This window comes from Ovis canadensis, chromosome 26 (assembly GCF_042477335.2).
Source record: "Ovis canadensis isolate MfBH-ARS-UI-01 breed Bighorn chromosome 26, ARS-UI_OviCan_v2, whole genome shotgun sequence".
NCBI classification, from domain to species: Eukaryota; Metazoa; Chordata; class Mammalia; order Artiodactyla; family Bovidae; genus Ovis; species Ovis canadensis.
In genome coordinates, this window is record NC_091270.1 from 36752513 (window position 1) to 36772241 (window position 19729).

The 19729-nt window shown below is 36.6% G+C and overlaps 1 protein-coding gene across 9 annotated transcripts in view; it reads right to left on the reverse strand.

The window, feature by feature from the left end:
• Positions 1 to 9285: 9285 nt before the first annotated feature.
• Positions 9286 to 19729, reverse strand: part of TUSC3 (tumor suppressor candidate 3) — a 222802-nt gene continuing 212358 nt past the window's right edge. For 4 of the 9 annotated variants that reach the window (XR_011253491.1, XR_011253489.1, XM_069573129.1 and 1 more), the window contains one exon: positions 9286 to 9767. Coding sequence is in view for 4 of the 9 variants with exons in the window: in XM_069573129.1 (XP_069429230.1) it covers positions 9752 to 9767 (16 nt within the window). In the remaining 5 variants the exon portion in view is untranslated. Of the gene's footprint in view, positions 9768 to 13530; positions 13594 to 16445; positions 17383 to 19729 lie in introns of those variants that run through there. The other 5 variants (XR_011253492.1, XM_069573130.1, XM_069573128.1 and 2 more) reach the window with 3 other exon arrangements.

Here is a 19729-nt window from a genome sequence, read left to right on the forward strand (position 1 = left end):
TGATAGATATCTCATTGGGATTTTGATTTGCATTTCCCTAATAAGTAGATGTTCAACATCTTTTCATGTGCCTGTTAGCCATCTGTGTCTTATTTAGAAAAATGTTTATTCAGATCTTCTGCATATGGTTTTGTTTGTTTGTTTTTTGTAATGCTGCTGCTGCAAAGTCGCTTCAGTCGTGTCCAATTCTGTGCGACCCGAGATGGCAGCCCACCAGGCTCCTCCATCCATGGGATTTTCCAGACAAGAGTACTAGAGTGGGTTGCCATTGCCTTCTCCTTTTTGTTATGAGTTACTTCTAAATTTAGGATAATGACACCTTATCAGATATGACTTGCAAATATCTTATTTGCTACATTCTTTTGTTGATGATTTCCTTTACTGTACAGAAGCTTGTTAATTTGATGTTTGTTTATTTTTGCTTTTGTTTCCCTTGCCTGAAGAGCCATAGCCAGAGAGATATTGCTAAGACCTAAGTCAAGGAGCATACTGCCTGTTTGCTTCAAGCAATTTTATATGGTTTTAATCTTATATTCATCTTTAATCTATTTGAGTTAGTTTTTATGTATGGTACAAAAAAAGTCATTTCTTTTTCTGTGGCTGTCCAGTTTTTATGTATGGTACAAAAAAAATAGTCATTTCTTTTTCTGTGGCTGTCCAGTTTTCAACACCATTTATTGACGAGATAATTCTTTCTACATTGTATGTTCTTGTTCCTTTGCTGTAAATTAAATGTCCCTGTGTGCCTGGGCTTATTTCTGAACTCTAAATTCTCTTCCATTGATCTTTACATCTGTTTCTTGACAATACTGCGCTGTATTGCTTGCTATAACTTTTTAGTATAATTTGTAATCAGGGAGTGCGATATCTCCTTTCTTTTTTTTTTCCCCCAGAATTCCTTTTTCCAAGGTCTTTTGTGGTTCCATACAAATTTTTGGATTTTTTTTCTATAAAATTTGTCATTGGGATTTTGATAAGGATTTCATAGAATTTGTAGATTGCTTCAGGTAATATGGAAATTTCATAACATTAATTCTTCCAATCCATGAGCACAAAATATCTTTCTGCAGTGTTTAGTGTACAGGTGTTTGACCACCTTTGTTCGACTTTTCGGTATTTTATTCTTTTGCTGTGATTGTAAATGAGATTGTTTTCTTAATTTCTTTTTCAGTGAGTTCTTTGTTAGAAGAGAAGCAACATCTTTTTGTATACTGATTTTTATACCAAGCAACTTCGTATTCATTTATTATTTTTAGTGGTGTTTTTGATGGCGTCTTGATGGTGACAGCTGTGGGTTTGTTGTATATGGCCTTTGTTATGTTTAGGTATTCTTCTATACCTGTTGTGAGTTTTTTAATCATAAATAGACTTTGAATCTTGTCAAAAGCTTTTTTTTGCATTACTGAGATGATCATATGCTTTTGTTTTCCTTTTTTTTAAAACGTGGTATCATGTTGGTTGATTTGTAAATGCTGAATCATTCTTACATTCCTAGAATAAACCCCACTTGATCATGCTATAATCTTTTAAATTTAGTATTGTACTTGGTTCACTAATTTTGTTTGGGATTTTTGCATCAGTGTTCATGTTTGTGTTGTCTTTGTTTGGTTTTGTTATAAGGTAATATTGGCCTTGTAATTTGAGTAGGAGGCATTCACTCCTCTTCAGGTTTTTTGAAAGTGTTTGAGAAGGATGGTTAATAAATCTCTGAATGTTTGGTAGATTTCACCTGTGAAGCTGCCTGATCTTGAAGTTTACTATTTTGGGAGGTTTTGATTACTATTTCAGTCTCCTTACTAGTAATTGATCTATTCAAGTTTTCTATTCCTTTTTTATTTAGTTCTGGAAGTTTGTATGATACAACAAACTTACCCATTTCTCCTAGGTTGTCCCAATTTGTTGGTATATAGTTGTTCATAGTATTCTTCATAATCTTTCATGTTACTGTGGTATCCACTGTAATTTCTGTTTCAGATTTTTTATTTATCTGAGCTTTCTCAATTTTTTCTTAGTGAGTCTAGTCAAAACTGTCAGTTTTACCTTTTCAAAGAAACAGCACTTAGGTTTCATTGATCTTTTCTATTGTGATCTTAGTTTTTATTTCATTAGTTTCTGCTCTCATCTTATTTCCTTCTAACTCTAGGCTTTTTTTTTTTTTTTTTAGCTATTGTTTTTGGTTCTGTTTCTGGTTCCTTTAGGTGTAAGTTTGTTAGTGTTTCTTGTTTCATGAAGTAGGCCTATGTAGCCATACATTTCACCCTTAAGGCCACTTAAGCTGTATCTCATAGTTTGGTATCACATTCTCATTTTTACTTGTCTTCATTTTTAAAATTCTACTTTTGAGTCCATAGTTGTTCAGTAGTGTATTGTTCAGTTTCCACATATTTGTGATATTTTTCTGGCTTTTTTATGCAGTTGGTTTTTAGTTTCATACCATTATGTTGGAAAAGATACTTGATATGATTTGAAACATTAAATTTACTGAGGCTTGTTTTGTGTCTCACTGTATGGTCTATCCTTGAATGTTCCATACATACTTGGGCATTTTTATTCTGTTGCATTTGGATAGAATGTTCTGTATAAATCTGTTCTGTCATCCTGGACTAACTGTTTATTTAAGGCCACTCTTGCCTTGTTGATTTTCTGTCTGGATCATATATCCATTGATTTAAGTGGTGTCTAAGGCCCCTACTTCTATTGTATTGCTGTCAATATTTTCTCTACTGTGAATAACTGCTTTATATATTTTGATGTTCCTATGTAAGGTGTATATATGGTAATAAATGTTATGTTTTCTTGAAAATTTTTCCTCTTTTCTTTATATAATGTCCATCTTTGTCTATATTTTTTGGCTTAAAGTTGGTGGTGTCTGAGAGTGGGTACACCTGCTTTGTTTTGGCTACTATTCAGAGGATCATCTTCATCCTTGCACTTTGAGCCTGTTTGTCTTTAGAGCTGAGATGAATCTTGTAAAGGCAGCAGATAGTTGGCTTTATGTTTTTTTAATCCACACAGACAGCATGTTTTTTGGCGAGTTCAAAAACATGTACATTTAGGGTGATTATTGATAAATGAGGAATTAGTAATGTCATTTCACTTTTTCTGGTTGCTCTATATATCCATTTCTGTTTCTGTAACTTTATTTATTTATTTTTTTAATTTTTTTCTGTAACTTTAATTTGGTGGTTTTCTATGTTTTTATCAGTTTCCTCTTTCTAAATATTTTGTGTCTCTACTCTAGGTGTGTTTTGTGGTTATCATGAGGTTTGGATAAAATTTCTCATAGATAAACTAGTCCTTTGCTGATAGCATCTTTATTTGCCTCTACAAATGTAGTTCTTTTCTTTCCCTGATGTTTTTGTTGATTCAAATGATCCTTTTGTGTTTTGGTACCAAATTGAAGTAGCTCTAGTTATTTTTATACTTTGTCTCCCTTTAATTTTTATGCTATAATTGTTTCACAACCTGTTCTGATACAGAGTTTCAGTTTTCTGTCTCTGTCCACCTCAGTTTTATGTACTTTAGCCTTTTTCCTTTCAGATGGAACTTTCAATACTTCTTTATAAGGCAAGTCTAGTGGAGATTAACTACCTTGGCTTTTGTTCATCTGCAAACTCTTCTGTTTCATATCTGAAGAATGACTCTGCTTAACAGTATTCTTGGCTGACAGTTTCTCTTTTGATATTTTGATTCTATCATTCCATTCTCTCCTAGCCTATAGAATTTCTGCTGGGAAGTCAGCTGATAGCCTAATGGGAATTCCTTTGTAGGTTACTGTCTTTTTTCCTCTGGCTGCTTTTAAAATTCTTTGTCATTGACTTTTGCCAGTTGCAATCTTCCCAACCCAGGGATTTAACCTGCATCTCTCGCATTGCAGGAAGATTCTTTACCATGTAAGCCACTAGGGAAGCCCAGTGTGTATTGGAGGCCTTTTTGTGTTGAAATAATTAGGTGTTCTCTTAGCTTCATGAATTTTATATATAGTTGCTTCCCCAGAATTTGGAAGTTACCAGCTAGTATTTCCTGAAATGAACTCTGTGCTCTTCTTCTTCTGGATACCCATTATTTTCATGCCGTTCTTTCCTAGCAGAGTCAAATAGTTGTCATAAAATTAGATTTAAAAAATATTCTCCTCTACCTGAATCATTTCTGGAGTTCTATCTTAAAGCAAACCATGTAAAAGAGAAAATTAGCAACTCATTCCCAATGTTTTCGAATATGATCTTCATCTATTTCTTAAGCTCCAGAATTTAAGAGTTTAAATCTGGTAAAGTGTTCTTTCTGTTCATTAATCTGATTCTTGAGCTCATTGAACTTATTTTTCCTTATAGCTTGTTTCTTCATGACAACAACAATTTTTAATTCTCTTAGATTGCAGTATTCTGTGACTTGAAGTTTGGCATCTGGAGAATTGTCCTTTTTCTCTTTGTGACATTGTTACCATGGTTTTTCACTGTGCCTGATAAGTTGTTCCTCTGCCAGCATATTTTGAAGTAGGAAATACTTTTCTTCTCTAGGTAAAGCTTGCCTTTTACTGTGATTTTAACAATTCAGCAAGTTGATAGCTAGAGGCCTTTGTTTTTCAGTAGGTGGCACGATAGCACACGTTACTGGTGGTTTCTTCTACCTGGACTGCCTGTGGCTATGCTTGAGAATCAGTACTTTTTACTTCATGGTGTTTGATAGGTCTCTAAGGTCTCATAGACTTTGCTCATTTGTCCTTCATTCTTTTTGGTTTTATTCCTCAGACTGGATCATTTCAGTACATCTCTCTGTTCTGCTGTTGAGTCCCTCTAATGAATTTTTCAATTATGGTATTTTTTAGCTTCATGATTTGTATTTGATTCCTTTAATAATTTCTATTTCTTAATTCACAGTCTGAGACATTGCTAACCTTGTTTCCTTTAGCTAATGGTTTCATTTAGCTCTCTGAATATGTAACAGACAGGTGGAGTCTTTATCTAGTAAGTCCAATGTCTGTGATTTCTCAAGGATAGTTTTCTGCTAATTTTTTTCTTTCCTGTGAGTAGACTGTTTTCTTGTTGTATGCTTTTTTGAAATTGCTCATTTTAAATTCTATAATATGGCAACTCTGGAAATTAAATTCTGCTCCCTCTCCAGAGTTTCTGCTGCTTATTGTAGGTTGAACGTCTTTAGTGACTTTCCAAAACTGTTTTTGTAAAAACTGCATGTGGCAAGTGAAGCTTCTATTTCATTAGTGGTCAGCTAGTGGTGCAACAGAGCTTTCCTTAAATGCGTAAAGTCAAAAAGAAAAGAAAATGAGAGAAAAGGCTCTCCGGGTCTTTGCAGATTGACTGTGTTTGATGCCCCTTCAACACTTACCTAGGGTTTACAGCTCCACTTCCTGCTTGGGCTTTGGTGTAAAGACTGGCAAGAGGTAAAAGCTGAAGGTCTTTGCACACTTTTTATGAAGATGTATTCTGCCTTGGGTTACTGGCGGGGCCTTCTAGATTCCTTAGAATATGAGGGTGCTTTTTGAAGCCCTTATTCCCCAGAGTATGTCACTCCCCAGTTTTCCAGCCAGGCTTTCAACTCTGTGTGTGTTGTTTGTCCCAGCTATTATCATTTGCCTGGGCAGCAGCAGCATGTTCATTTACCTTCAGAGTTTCTAGAGAAACACCCTTTGCGTGCAGCCCTTTTGCTACCCTGAGGGACTTCTGAGTTAGGTGGAACAAAGCCAAGCCTCTTGCCTGTTTTCCTAGAAGCCTCCAGAAAAGTGAGAACACACACTGTTCCTTGGGAACAAGGTCCGTTCTGCTTCCTCAGAACCAGATGCCCACGCCAGGAAGACAAGCTGCCATTTTTTTGAGGCTGACTAGGGCAGAAGGCTGAGGAAAAGTAAGATGAAATGCCATTAAACTATCCTCCTGGGTTTCAGTTTTTATTTTTTTTGTTTTTTAAGCATTTACTTGGCTCCTATAAGACTTAAACTACTTTACATACTTTCAACAAAATTAACAACAGCCAGGTTTTGTCAGTTTTTCTAGTGTTTCTATGGAGGGGCTAGGTCCCTGGAGTTCCTCATTATGCTACTTTTGTTGGCATATATGCATATTTTTAATGGAAGTAGATGCACCAACATTTGGGTGAATGTAACATGGCTTTGCTATTAGTCCGAATATGTGATCCTTTATTAAAACTTTGTGTACTTATACTCTAGTTATATCATAAACATCTGCATATAGTCCAGAAAAATAGGTAAAGAAGGAACATGGAAAATGTTCCATGGAAAATGACAGATGTGCTTATGAATCATATAAGGAAATTTAGGGGTGGATTCATGTACATACTTGTACCCTTTGAGTATAACTGGCTACTATGCTCACCCGTTTTCCACTATTAGAAATTAAGTCAGTTTGGCTTCCTGCTGGAATAGGAAAAACATCTTGTTTTAATGTTTTAAACTTACTGAGTTCTGTGCACTCTGAGGAACATTAAGTCTCTAAGAGGCCACTCAAATGTTTTGACCCTAGAGGCCAGAGCTCATGTGTTTGCCCCGTAAACCAGTTCCTCTTGAAGCAAAATGTTCAGTGTCTTTGATCTTGGTGTAGTGTAACCACTCTCTTCATGTACCTTTGTGGGAGGGTCTCCTAACAGCAAGAAAGGGAATACTCGACAAGCTCTTTGGTTATAAGTTCTCATCTCCCCAAATCATCATGCTTGCTGAATGATAACTGACAAGGATATTCCTTCACATGACAGAAAAAGAAAAATTACAGTAAACACACAACACTATTGGGCTTACTCATGTGAATATCTAACGTAAGGAACAATGTGCTGAGGAAAATGGAACACTTTATTCAACAGATGTTATTACATTAATAGATGAAATTTTCATATTAAGATTTAAATGGAATTTTACTCCTTTGGATGGATTTTATATTAAGATTTTTCTCTCCAACTGAGTAGGCAAGTTAATTCCTTTTATTCTAACTGGAGATGGTTAAGCATAAAATCTGTTTTTAAGGGAGACTTCCATGCAGTGAATCTAGCTGAAGTAACATTGAAGGATGTAATACACCACATACAGATTCATTTTTCAATTTAAATTATTTGACAAAAGTGAAGATATCTTATGTTTTGTATGTGATTTTCCACATGCTGCATTCTGAAAACAGACTACATTTGAGCTAATTCCTGTAGTTTTGTCTGTAGCACTTTCTAGGAATGACTTATTTCGAGGCAGACTTTTTTCCTTTCCCTAATTCAATAATTGCCTACTACAAAGCCACAGCTTTTCAAACTGAAACTCAGGGCAGGGAGCGGGGGTAGTCATAGGTGGCATATATTTAATATTTGGAGAAAAATTACAGAATATAGGCTAGAAATTTTTTTTACTAATCTGGGATAGGGAAGTTCTCTTTACCTCAGTCACAGTGTCTGAGAACTAGCTGACTTTGGTCATAATTAAACATTATTAGGCTTTATAACAGAGAAGGCAATGGCAACCCACTCCAGTACTCTTGCCTGGAAAATCCCATGGACGGAAGAGCCTAGTAGGCTGCAGTCCATAGGGTCGCTAAGAGTCGGACACAACTGAGCGACTTCCCTTTCACTTTTCATTTTCATGCATTGGAGAAGGAAATGGCAACCCACTCCAGTATTCTTGCCTGGAGAATCCCAGGGACAAAGGAGCCTAGTGGGCTGCCATCTATGGGGTCGTACAGAGCCAGACATGACTGAAGTGACTTAGCAGCAGCAGCAGCAGCAGCAGCAGGCTTTATAAAGAGATTAGATGTGTGCTGTTAATAAGAATTTTGAGCTTTAAAGGAACAAGCAAAAGTAACTGTGTAAGATAAAGAAGCTTTTACTCAATGTAAAATTTGGCCTCAAACTCCCAATTTTGATGCTCATCCTGAATAAACTTTAGAAAAGAGAAGAGGACTCTAATGGATTGAGATTTACAGGTCAAATGCTACCTAGGTGTAGACATTAAACAAATTATTATGATCACTTACTGCTTTCCCATAAATGCCATTCCAATACTGAATTGATCCTTTTGTGTACAGAAACTGGGAGAGTAAACGTGATTTTAAATAACAGATTTTGGGAGCATGTGTTAAGGTTGAGAATTTACATCATGATTTTTGCTGAATATCATCGTGTTCCTTCCTGCTAGCACACATACTATCCTGGGATTTAACTTCATATATCCTTGAAGATTTTTATATTTCCCATTCTTTACTGAATTTTACAGGTACAAAACGTGTAGTTCAGTGGACATGCACATGAGCCCTGGTTTGAGACTACATAGCTGGGACTCCCAACTAACACAGATTTCCATGGTCTGTTACTCAGACCTTAAGGAAAATTTGATAACAAAGGCTAAAAAAGTTTATTGAGGTGACTAAGATTAACTGTGCTTCTAAATTCTTTAGATTGCACCACATAAAATGAAAATTCAAAAAAAAAAAAAAAGGAAGAAAATGGAAATTCAGGTTTGAGAGTCTGAAAGCCCAGTTATGAGCTCTATTTTTCCTTTGTGGCTTTCAGCTTCCAGTACTTAAATAAGTTAGATAAAATATACATTTCCTGTCTAAATGCCTAATTTACAGAGTTGCTATGAAGAAAAAAATACCCTAACAAATGGGAAGGTGCTTTATAAGCTAAAATACAATATACAAACATAATAATGGTTAGTCTCCTATATTTGCTTTTCAATAAAGTTTCACTAAGTCCCTCACTCATATTAGGATAACTACTCTCTATCAGGGCTTACCAGGTGGCCCTAGTGGTAAAGAAACTGCCTGCCAGTGCAGGAGATATAAAAGATGGGGGTTCAATCCCTGGGTTGGGAAGAATCTCCTGGAAGAGGGAATGGCAACCTGCTCCAGTACTCCTGCTTGGAGAATCCCAGGGACAAAGGAGCCTGGTGGGCTACAGTCCATGGGGTCACAAAGAGTCGGACATGACTGAAGCGACTTGGCACACATGCACAGAGTCTCTGTTCAGGTCTGGGAATAAGGTTTTGATGACTAGCCTCTTCCATAGGACACAAGGGGATACCGTCCCCAGTGGGTGGGTTTTGTGGCTGCAGGTCTGGATTTGTGGGCCACACTTCTGAGCTGGGGAAGAATTCGCTCCTGGCTCTGGTGTGCTGCTCCCGTTGCCTGTGCCCTGAGGCATGCCAATTTAGTCATGTTTGCTATAGATTTCTATCCCGGGAAGGACCTCCACTTCCCAGGGCAGGCATCCGTGTACTATTTTTCCAGCTCTCTGCCCCATCTCCTTCATCTAGTTATGATTAATAAGAACAAAACGCTATTTGTAACCATACACATCCTTTATACTGAGACTGAGGAAAGTATAATTTTTCAGTACATGACATATTTTCATGCATACACCTATCTCTGTACAATCCCAAGAATTTTTGAGGATACATTTCATAGTTTCTCCTTTACTAACATTATAGTTTTCTTTACTAATGAGTAAACAGCTTAAAAGCATGAATTCATAATTACATTGTTGTTTATTTCGATCTATAGCATACATAGACTATAATTTGCTGGAAAAACTCTTCACTGTTGCCTTTGTTCATTCCATGTTAAATTTAACCATCCGTGTCTATAAATTAAGTTTACTAGGAAAACTCACATTAAAAAAAAAATTGTACAAGAAACAGCTGGATTATCACAATCAGCAAGGAAATGGACTCAAGAATTGGAACTAGTATGTCTGGGACACTTTGTCTTCATGGTAAACAGTCACTTAATGCAAATCCCACTCGGCTTCACTTAATTAAAAAGCTGAAAAAGAAAGAAAATTCTTTGCTGAAAATAAAACACAGTGTGCTTTTTATTCTATATTAACTTAGTACAGATAAATATAAAATAAATATGTAATGTCATATACAGTTACATTAATTCACTTCATTGTAATTTTATATCAGGGCAATTTCTGTGAACTAGATCCTGTAATGGGATCAGGTGAGACTAGGTCAGGGGTGAAAGCAGATGTTGATAAGAACTTGAACGTATGTTGGTTAAGTTTGGTTAACTTCTGTGAGCCATTCTCAATGTTAGCAAGACTACTAGTTAAACTGGCATTTAAAGTGATAACACAGGGGAAGAAAGGGAATGAGCTGAAACATACACTTGGATCAGGTCATTTCATAGACATATCTTAGACAAAATACTTTTTCTGGTTATTTAATCAATATGCACTTACTTAAAATAACTAAGAATTTTATAATTTCACTATATTGAACAGTCAAAAATAATTTATTATAAATCATAATAAAAGTATCATCAGGTTCTGATGAAACAATACAAATAGATGTTTATATATATAGAAAGTAAAATAACTATTTTTGCCTTTATTGATTTCCCTAGGCAACACTTTTATCTATGAAAAGAAATGTAAGTTTGTAATACCATAAGTCAATTTCAATAACATCATTAAGCTTTTGTTAGCTATTTGTATCTTTCTGCTAACGTGTAGCAAGTTTGCTTTTTATAGTCTTGACAAAGTAACTTTAGGACAACCAGATATGAACCAATTGTTAATTAATATTAAAAATATTAATGGTTACTATAGTTGAAAAACCATGTAGTTGGGAAACTGTTCAATCTAATAAGTTTAATACTCAAACACTTAAATTATAATATCCTAGGCATATGTTACTTCGTCTTTCTGAACCTCGGTTTCCTCATTAGTGAGAAGAATGCTTGTTTTGGATGATCTCCAAAGTTCTTTCCAGTGCTAATGTTTATTTTAATCCTGTGATACTATATAAATAAATAGTAAAAAAAAATACACATTATATAGCATATATATACTATATAGTGAATATAAATATAATATACTGCATATACTATATAAACAGTAAATATAAAGCATTATATATTTGAATGTATATTATCTCTATTATAGTATATAATAAAGCAATTATGCAATACAGCCTGAACTTTTCATTACCCTATCTTTTTCTGAGGAATTACATATTACAAGATAAAAATCAAGTGCTGATGTCTAGAGGCAACAAGACATTACTTCTATTTTTTGACATAATTTATGACTTAAGTACTCCAAGGGTAACACTGCCATGAAGATCAGCAGTAACATTCCTCAGAGCATTAAGATACTGCTGCTGTTCAATCCACCCAATCTTTAACAGTGGTGGCAAAGCAGGTGTATATTATATATATATATATAAACGTGTAAATGAACACTTTGGCTTTCTCTGTCCTCAGATATAAGGTTGCCCTCAAGATAAAGCTAACTGACTGACAGTTAAAAAAGAAAACATCACCATAAAATATTTAAAACTGTAATGAAAGCTGCAAAACTTACAATTTAAAAAATATCTGACAATTTACAGGATTTTTAAAAAAAATAAAAATAGTCTGAACATTTCAAGCTATGGAACACTAAAGATCACCTTTTATAAAAATACTACTATCATAAAAGCAAGAATATGACCCTTTATGATCATTTTATGCTTGCTAACTTTTTGGTTCTGGGAAGATTAAAAAGGTTCTACTTTTATATGTTGTATGATTGTAACAATAACAGTGTGTTAGGGAACATGGGCAGAAGAGACCCGGGTTTGGAGCAGGGATGAGCCTGGCTTTGGAGCTGAGGCTGAGGTGACAATGTGGTCTGAGGTCTGGTTCTAGGCCTTAGGTCAGAATTTGGCATGTCTGTTGGGACCGAGAAGTCATCTGTAAGGAAAAAGGAAGGTCTACGAGTATCATGTTACAAAATCCAGGGCATAAGATATTCAAGAGGAGATAGTTAACTAGAATCCTAGAAGGGTTATGTAGGTTGCCACATGAGAAAAGGCATCTGGTTTGATTACTAGGTGGCTGCTGGAGACTGTATTACATGTGAAACATGTTCCTTTTCTCCTGTGAAATATGAAGGAGGCACCAAACAATGGTTGGTATTTTGTTTAGACTTCTCTTAGAGTAATTAATTCACCTGTTCCCCAGTGTTTTAAAACATCAGAATGGATGCAGTGCTCTTGAATGAATGAATTCTGTCCAATTGAGATCAGGTTAAATTCTCTACCGAGATCTTCAGCTGGCCAGAATTTTCTTGGCTAAGGTTCTCACTTCCTGTTCTCAAACTAGGAAAGAAGTCAGAGACTTCTGGGCATGTCCTGGCACTCTGTCACATAGAAATTGCTTACATGGATAAGGGGCAGCTGCTGATGTCATCTTAGAGCCAAAAAGTATAAAAGGGAGGAAAAGCCTTGGTTCTTTACTCAGAACAAGGATAGGCCACTAGCGAGTTCATGCCTGTTGCCTTGGCCTTGGAGTTAGTAGAACTTAATGATTCCCTGTTCTTGGGATTTTCTAACCTTTATCTTCACAAGCGTTCTAAGGGATGCCAGGGAGAAGTACATGATGGCTGCCAGCCAGGCCTCTTTGGCCAGAAACCCTGGGGGCTCTCTTCTTTGTGACAGAAACTTACCAAACCCCGAAAAATCTTCAAGTCTTAAGTACATGATCTAAAATAAAGGCCTGAAGAAATTCAGGATTTTATTAGGAGATGGGAAACAGATCTTTGCGAGCAGTAAGCTTTCTGTATCTGCGGCTACACAGGGTGACAGCTGTCAAGTCTTACAACTGCTAAGGGCACATCTCTATAGCCTATACAGAGGGGGATGTTTTGGAAGAGGCTGGTAATTGTTCATAACTCTGTGTGGTCAGAAACATGGATGCTGGGTCTGGGGGAAAAGACCAATAGAGCTTGTATGTGGGAAGAGGTTGGCGGTCAGATAAAAAACAGAACTTAGGGAAAACAGGAGCTTTCTCATCTTTCCCTGCTTTCAGGGGGTTGCTGAATGGTGGCATTTCTGCTGGAGTAAGAGAATTGTATTTACACAATGGAAATAACCCTCCAAAGAGCTTCCTTTGCTGTGTGTCTCTGCTTAGACCATGTCTTCTGAGGTCTGAGGGGTGGGAATGTGCGCTGCAAAATCAAAAAGCCTAGATTCTGAGTTTTCTATTAAAATCACGTTGGATTTATATAGAGGTTCCTAATATCTAGTTTTGAATTACCAAACAATTAAAAAATTAGTCCACGTTTAGAAGACTTGTATTTTATTATTGTGAACATTAAGACTTATATTGTTAGTGGGAAAAAGGCAACTGACTACATTTTTCCTTGGCAGAATTCAATGTATTTCTGTCAGCTGTATAGTTCTGTTTTCTTCCCTAAAGTAATAAAACAGAAATAACTAAATGCAATCATATTTTGTTTGAAGTGGAGGGCATACACATGCATATGAATATTATTGTTTAAAAAAAAAAAAAACACTGTGCTTGTCAGTGGTTAATTCTGTGGGCCAAAGTCTATTGCTGGAAAGTTTATCCAAGGACTTGTTCCTGTAGCAGCTAAGTACTACAGCATGACTGCAATATGAGATCTCACAGTTCAAAGTTACCTTTCATTTGTGAAACAACAGTTTGCCACAACTTGTCTTAACTTATGAGATAAAGATTATGGCTGTTATCTGAAAGATGAGGAAAACTGAGGCTCAGAGAAGATGAAAAGACTTGCCTGAAGTTACAGTTTTAAAGTGCCATGGTCCAAATCTCATCTTCTCACTCAAAGTCCAGATCACTTTCCAATACACCACAGTGAAATACAACAATATGGAAAAAATAGTCCTTGAGATTCAATTTCCACTTGTAAAATAGTATTACAAAGACAGCACTATATTCTTTATGTCGACCCTCTCCAGATCTTCACTGACTCATCTCTAAGTCTTTGGTCCTTCATGGTATTCCTCAAAGCTGGAACTCAGCATCAGAAAGGCAATCCCAGTGAAATTATTATCAATGACACATATTGTGGGTTGATCACCACACCATTTCTCTGTTTTCTATTTGTATAGCTTAAGACTGTATTTTCTATTTTCCCTACAGATAAAAGATCTACACCTAAGTAAGATATAGAAATGAATGGGATATTGTTACATACTGCATGTCCTGGGATATTTTGCCTTGCTGTGCTGGTTCATTAGTATACTTGCCTCAAAATTCATCAGGAATGTCTTTCATGTCTAGCTATTATTCTGTACTTTCCATTATGGAATGTAGACTGATTTTTTTTTTTAACTCATTATTTCTCAAAGTAACTCAAAGGAACCAAAGACATCATGAATTACAGGTATCTTGTTAATAGTTTCTATGTCCACTGTAAGCTTAATCAGTGCATATTTTTTGATGCCAGCCAGCTCAGGGTCGATTTGACGTTGCAATAAGTATCTTTAGAGCGCAGGTTTGCAGGACACTGTTTGTGCACACTGCGCTCCTTCAGTGTGGTGGAACAACAGGACAACTCCATGGGGGTGTCCCGTGACGTGAGTCCACCTTCTGGAGTTGTGCAGTGTGGCAAACCAACACTCTTCTGTCCGCTGTGTTTCTATCTTAATGGCTCCTGTTGCATTTAGATAAGGAGTACATTTACAAGATGCTTCTGAGTAAACATATTCGGTTATTAAGTACACGATGAGCACCTGCTATGTGTAACACTCTGGAGATATTAAAAAGGCACAGCCATGACCTTCTGTAAGGCACCTTACAGTACTCTAGAAAGAAAAGAACGCCAACACACAAAAGTTACATATGGATATTTAATGAAAAAGCTAACGTGGTAAAGTGCTATTGAATAACCAAGCGCTGAAATGGCTAAGGATAGGCAAGAGGTAGGTGAGCTAATTTCTTCTGAGAACCTGCAACATTCCATGAACTATAAATTGATGATGTAATTTATCCCCTTAAAATTCTCAGATACATATTAATTATTACTCCAAGTTTACAAATGAAGAAATAAGCTTAACAAAGTTGTTACCCAACCCCATAAAAACATACTTTTACAGGTCAGGAAAAATGAGACTGAGAAGTTAGTCCCAAAGTTAGTGATGAGAGGGTGTAAGATTCAAACCTGTATCTATGCCTGCTGGGCCAGAGTTCTTAACTGTCACACAAAACGATATACTGAATTTTAATTCATGTCTTGGATTCTAAATATTTCCCCATCATACCACATCATCTCTCTAAGACAATTAAAGAATCATAAACAGGTAGCAAAGTGAGAGAATTAGTAGAGAATGTTCTATACTATTTTCCTACTCAGAGACTTGATCTTTCAAATAGTTTTATAGAAATCTTTTTGAAGAAAACTTTTGAATCAAAGTATGTCAGGGGCAACCAGTGGGAAAGTAATTAATTACCCATAAGAGACGATATTCATGCACGAACACTAGCACTTTGCTCTTGGAAAGTGGAACAAGCCCTAAAGCTAATCTTTATTTAATATACAAAATGAATTCTTGCTACCACTAGAGTATAATTTCTTTTTCTGAACTATGCGTCAGATGGTAATTAGATCAAATTCTTAATATCTTTGTTATTTCACTAATTTCAAAGGTTTTGAGAGCCCAATTAAGTTCCTCAGAAGGTTCAGGGAAAATCTAATCTTCACCCCACTGAATCATGCAAATAAAAAACAACACTTGCTTAATTTTTAGCAAAAAAAAAAAATCCTGCTCAGGAAAAATTAAATAGGTAAAATATTTACATCAGAACTAATAATAATAATTAGCAGAAAGTAGTTTTTGAGTAAGTAATACTATGTGCCACATACTAAGTACTAGGCAATGTGCTAAGTGACTTACATCATGTAACCTTTACATGATGTCAAAGTATGTAAACATTTCCCACTTAGAAATAAGAAAACCAAGGTTTAGAAAAGTTATTTAACTTTCCCAAAGTCTCTGAGTTAGTAACATGTAGATTAAGGATGTAAATGACGGAAGTTTGCTTACTGAAACTTAAAAGATGATCTGGGAGAATTTAGTCATAGTATGAAAGATGCTGATACTGTAGGGAAAAAACTGTTAAGACCAAAATGTGGGGAAGATTTAAGGAAATAGGGTAAACATATAATAGACTTTTATCCCTTTCAGCAAGCACACAGTTCAACAACAAAAATATCAGTGTGAAGTTTTCAGAAAATAAGAAACACATGAATGTTTAAGGTTCTGTGAAGTTAAAAATAAAAATGGAAAAGCAGAAAGATCATTCCATACAGAAGAAATTAAAGACTGTCGATCAATTAAAAATTGTGAGGCAATAAAAAATTAGTTTATAGACATCAGTGGCATTTCCTGGTATAAAAGTTAAAAATCACAAACCTAAAACAGACATCAAAGGCCACCAAAGGCTATGGTATTACACCCAAGAGTGGATTATGGCATTGAAGCTAAAGCCCTTGCTAAAGGTGTTTTTCAATTAGCAGAGGGAGTTATGTTCAAATGTGCGTTTTCAGTAAAGGATATCTCGCATCTTATCCAGTATCAACCAGAGTAGGTAGAAGAGGGAGGGTTTTCCATTCTTTTAGAAGAAAACTGTTTTTTTGTCCTGGCAGCTCATCTCAAGGACAAGGAAATGGTCTTGTTTAAGAAAGTCTTTTTTTTTTTTTCCCCGTACAAGCGTACTTCAGTGTATATTGGTAAAAATGATTGGGGGTTGACTTACCTCTTGGTCACGAGGGTTTATGATACATTATAATAACCACTAACTCCCTTTGAATATGGACATCCACACGGTCTTTTCAGTAATACGAGGCCAGGGCATATCTTCTGACATATGGAATAGCCTTTCTCTTGTTATAATGATAGTGTCCAGAATCTTATTTTCTCCTTCCCTACGAACTATCATTTTCCAATAGGAACAAGGTTTTTTTTTGTTTTTGTTTTTTTAATCAAATCATATTATGCTGGTGCCACAGAAACATATGCTGCTGGGATTGCAAAGTGTCCCTCCAGAATATGGCACTATGTTCATCACTGACCGAGTTTCTCCCACAGAGCAGCTCAGAAGGAAAAGGTTTCTTTTTTCTTTTGTACTGACATCTCATCTTTTAACTCCTGGAGAAGGAAAAGGCTACCCACTCCAGTATTCTGGACTGGAGAATTCCAGTTGGGGTTGCAAAGAGTCAGACACGACTGAGCGACTTTCACTTTTCAACTATTCCCAAATGACTTCTCTCTTCCTTTTTCTCATTTATTCCTCCTCTCACTCTGGCTTCTGCATCACGTTTGCTTTTTCTCCAGTGAACTAGCTGGATAGATACTTTCTTCTCCACTATGCTGCCTGGTTTCTAGAATTTAGCTCAGGATTATTCCAGTTCTCTGGTGTATACTCTCCTCCTAGTCCTTTGGGCCACAACTGTTCTTGATTTGTTGTTATTACTGTTCAGACGCTCAGTCCTGTCTGACTCTTTGCGACTCCATGGACTGCAGCATGCCAGGCTTCCCTGTCCTTCACCATCTACTGGAGCTTGTTCAAACTCGTGTCCATTGAGTTGGTAATGCCATCCAATGATCTTGTCCTCTGTCATCCCCTTCTCCTGCCTTCAATTTTCCTAGCATCAGGGTCTTTCTAATGAGTTGGCTCTTTGAATCAGGTGGCCAAAGTATTGGAACTACAGCATCAGTCCTTTCAATGAATATTCAGGATTGATTTTCTTTAGGCTGGTTTGATCTCCTTGCAGTCCAAGGGACTCTTGAGAGTCTTCTCCAACACTGTGGTTCGAAAGCATTTAATTCTTCGGTGATGAGCTTTCTCTATGGTCCAACTCTCACATCCATACATGACTACTGGAAAAACCATAGCTTTGATTAGATGGACCTCTGACGACAAAGTAATGTCTCTGCTTTTTAATACACTGTCTAGGTTTGTCAGCTTTTCTTCCAAGGAGGTCAAGTCTTTTATTTTCATGGCTGTGGTCACCATCTGCCCTGATTTTGGAGTCCAGGAAAATAAAGTCTGTCACTGTTTCCATTGTTTCCCCATCCATTTGCCATGAAGTGATGGGACCAGATGCCATGATCTTAGCTTTTGAATGTTGAGTTTTAAGACAGCTTTATCATTCTCCTCTTTCACTTTCATCAAGAGGCTCTTTAGTTCCTCTTCGCTTTCTGCCATAAGGGTGATGTTATCTGCATATCTGAGGTTATTGCTATTTCTCCCGGTGATCTTTATTCCAGCCTGTGCTTCATCCAGCCTGGCATTTCACATGATGTACTCTGCACAGAAATAAGCAGGGTGACAATATACAGCCTTGACAAACTCCTTTCCCAGTTTGGAACCAGTCTGTTGTTTCATGTCCAGTTTAAACTGTTGCTTCTTGACCTGCATACAGGTCCTTCCTCAGGAGGCAGGTAAGGTGGTCGGGTATACCCATCTCTTGAAGAATTTCCATAGTTTGCTGTGGTCCACACAATCAAAGACTTTGGCATAGTCAATGAAGCAAAAGTAGATGTTTTTCTGGAACTATTTTGCTTTTTCTATGATCCAACAGATGCCAGCAATTTGATCTCTGGTTCCTCTGCCTTTTCTAAATCCAGCTTTAACTCTTGATATGACTAATATGTTTATTATCATAATCATTCATAATAAAATTGATTAAATTTCTGAGAAAAACTTTATTCTGAAGGGAAAAATGATGCAATGAATTGAAAACAAATCCCAAAGCAGTATATAACATTACTAGGGTAACCTTGGCATATATCCATGGGTTAGATTAATAAGAGCATAAAAACATTCTAATGTAAAGCACATGTTTTTCATCCACAATGCTCCCACCTGCCATATTTTGTTAGCTCTAAGGGTTGCTGTAAATGTGATAAAAGGAACATATATAACCTGTCCTACCAACCTTACAAAGCAAGAAGATGAATGACTGGAGAGGGATGGTATAAGAGGGCGGGATGGATTTATGGAAGCTTGATGAATGATGCATCACTATATCCATGGAAAAGACACAATGCAGAAACAAGCAGAAGTTCTTAAGAGTCTGAAGAGGAATACTAGGAAGCTTTAAAGTGATAAGAGATGGTGAAACCAAAAGAACAATTTCAGTAGAGTCACAGGAGGGCTGGATGGCTGAGTCCTGCAACAGCCCAGCAAATCACAGAGCTCGCGAGAGCTGGGCCACAGCCGGGTCCCTGCCTTCATGTCTCTGTAACGCCATGTCCCACTCTTTCAGTGCACCTGTCTTCCCAGGCTGCTGCTTGTTATTTAATGCTGGGTTCTGTTCTGATGCTGTTTCTTGGCAGCACTTTTAGGGGTTTTCATCTAAACTATGTCAAATTTCATATTCATAAGCCACCTAGGGTGTGATTTGCATCTGACTTCTTACAGGACATTTCATCTTACTTCCAGTCCCATGAGGCTAGATGTCAGCAAGCCCCCTCCCCATTTAGCCTGGTGGGCCCTGACAAGGGGGTGGGATTGGGACCCAATAAACATGGTGGGGGTCACACTTATAGAGAAATAAAACCAGCATATACTCTGGTTCAGAAATGCTCACAATGAAAAGCTAAGCTGAGGCCTAGAATATGTATTCTAAAAAGCTTCTCAGGTAATTTTACATGTCCACTCTTGTAAAGACCAGAGGATTAGCGGTTTACACAATCAATACTAAATGACAGCTACTCCTTGGGAAAAGTACAAAGTTAAAACACTTCATATCATGACAAAACACAATGCTGTCAAATGTAACATTATTCTTGGAACTAGTAAAACTTAACTTTACTTGTTCTATCAGAGCAATACCGTGACCAGGAACATCTAGATAGGAAATGCTATTCTTGTTGGATTGTGCCCATCTTTGCATGAAAAGTTCCCTTAGTATCTCTAATTTTCTAGAAGAGATCTCTAGTCTTTCCCATTCTACTGTTTTCTTC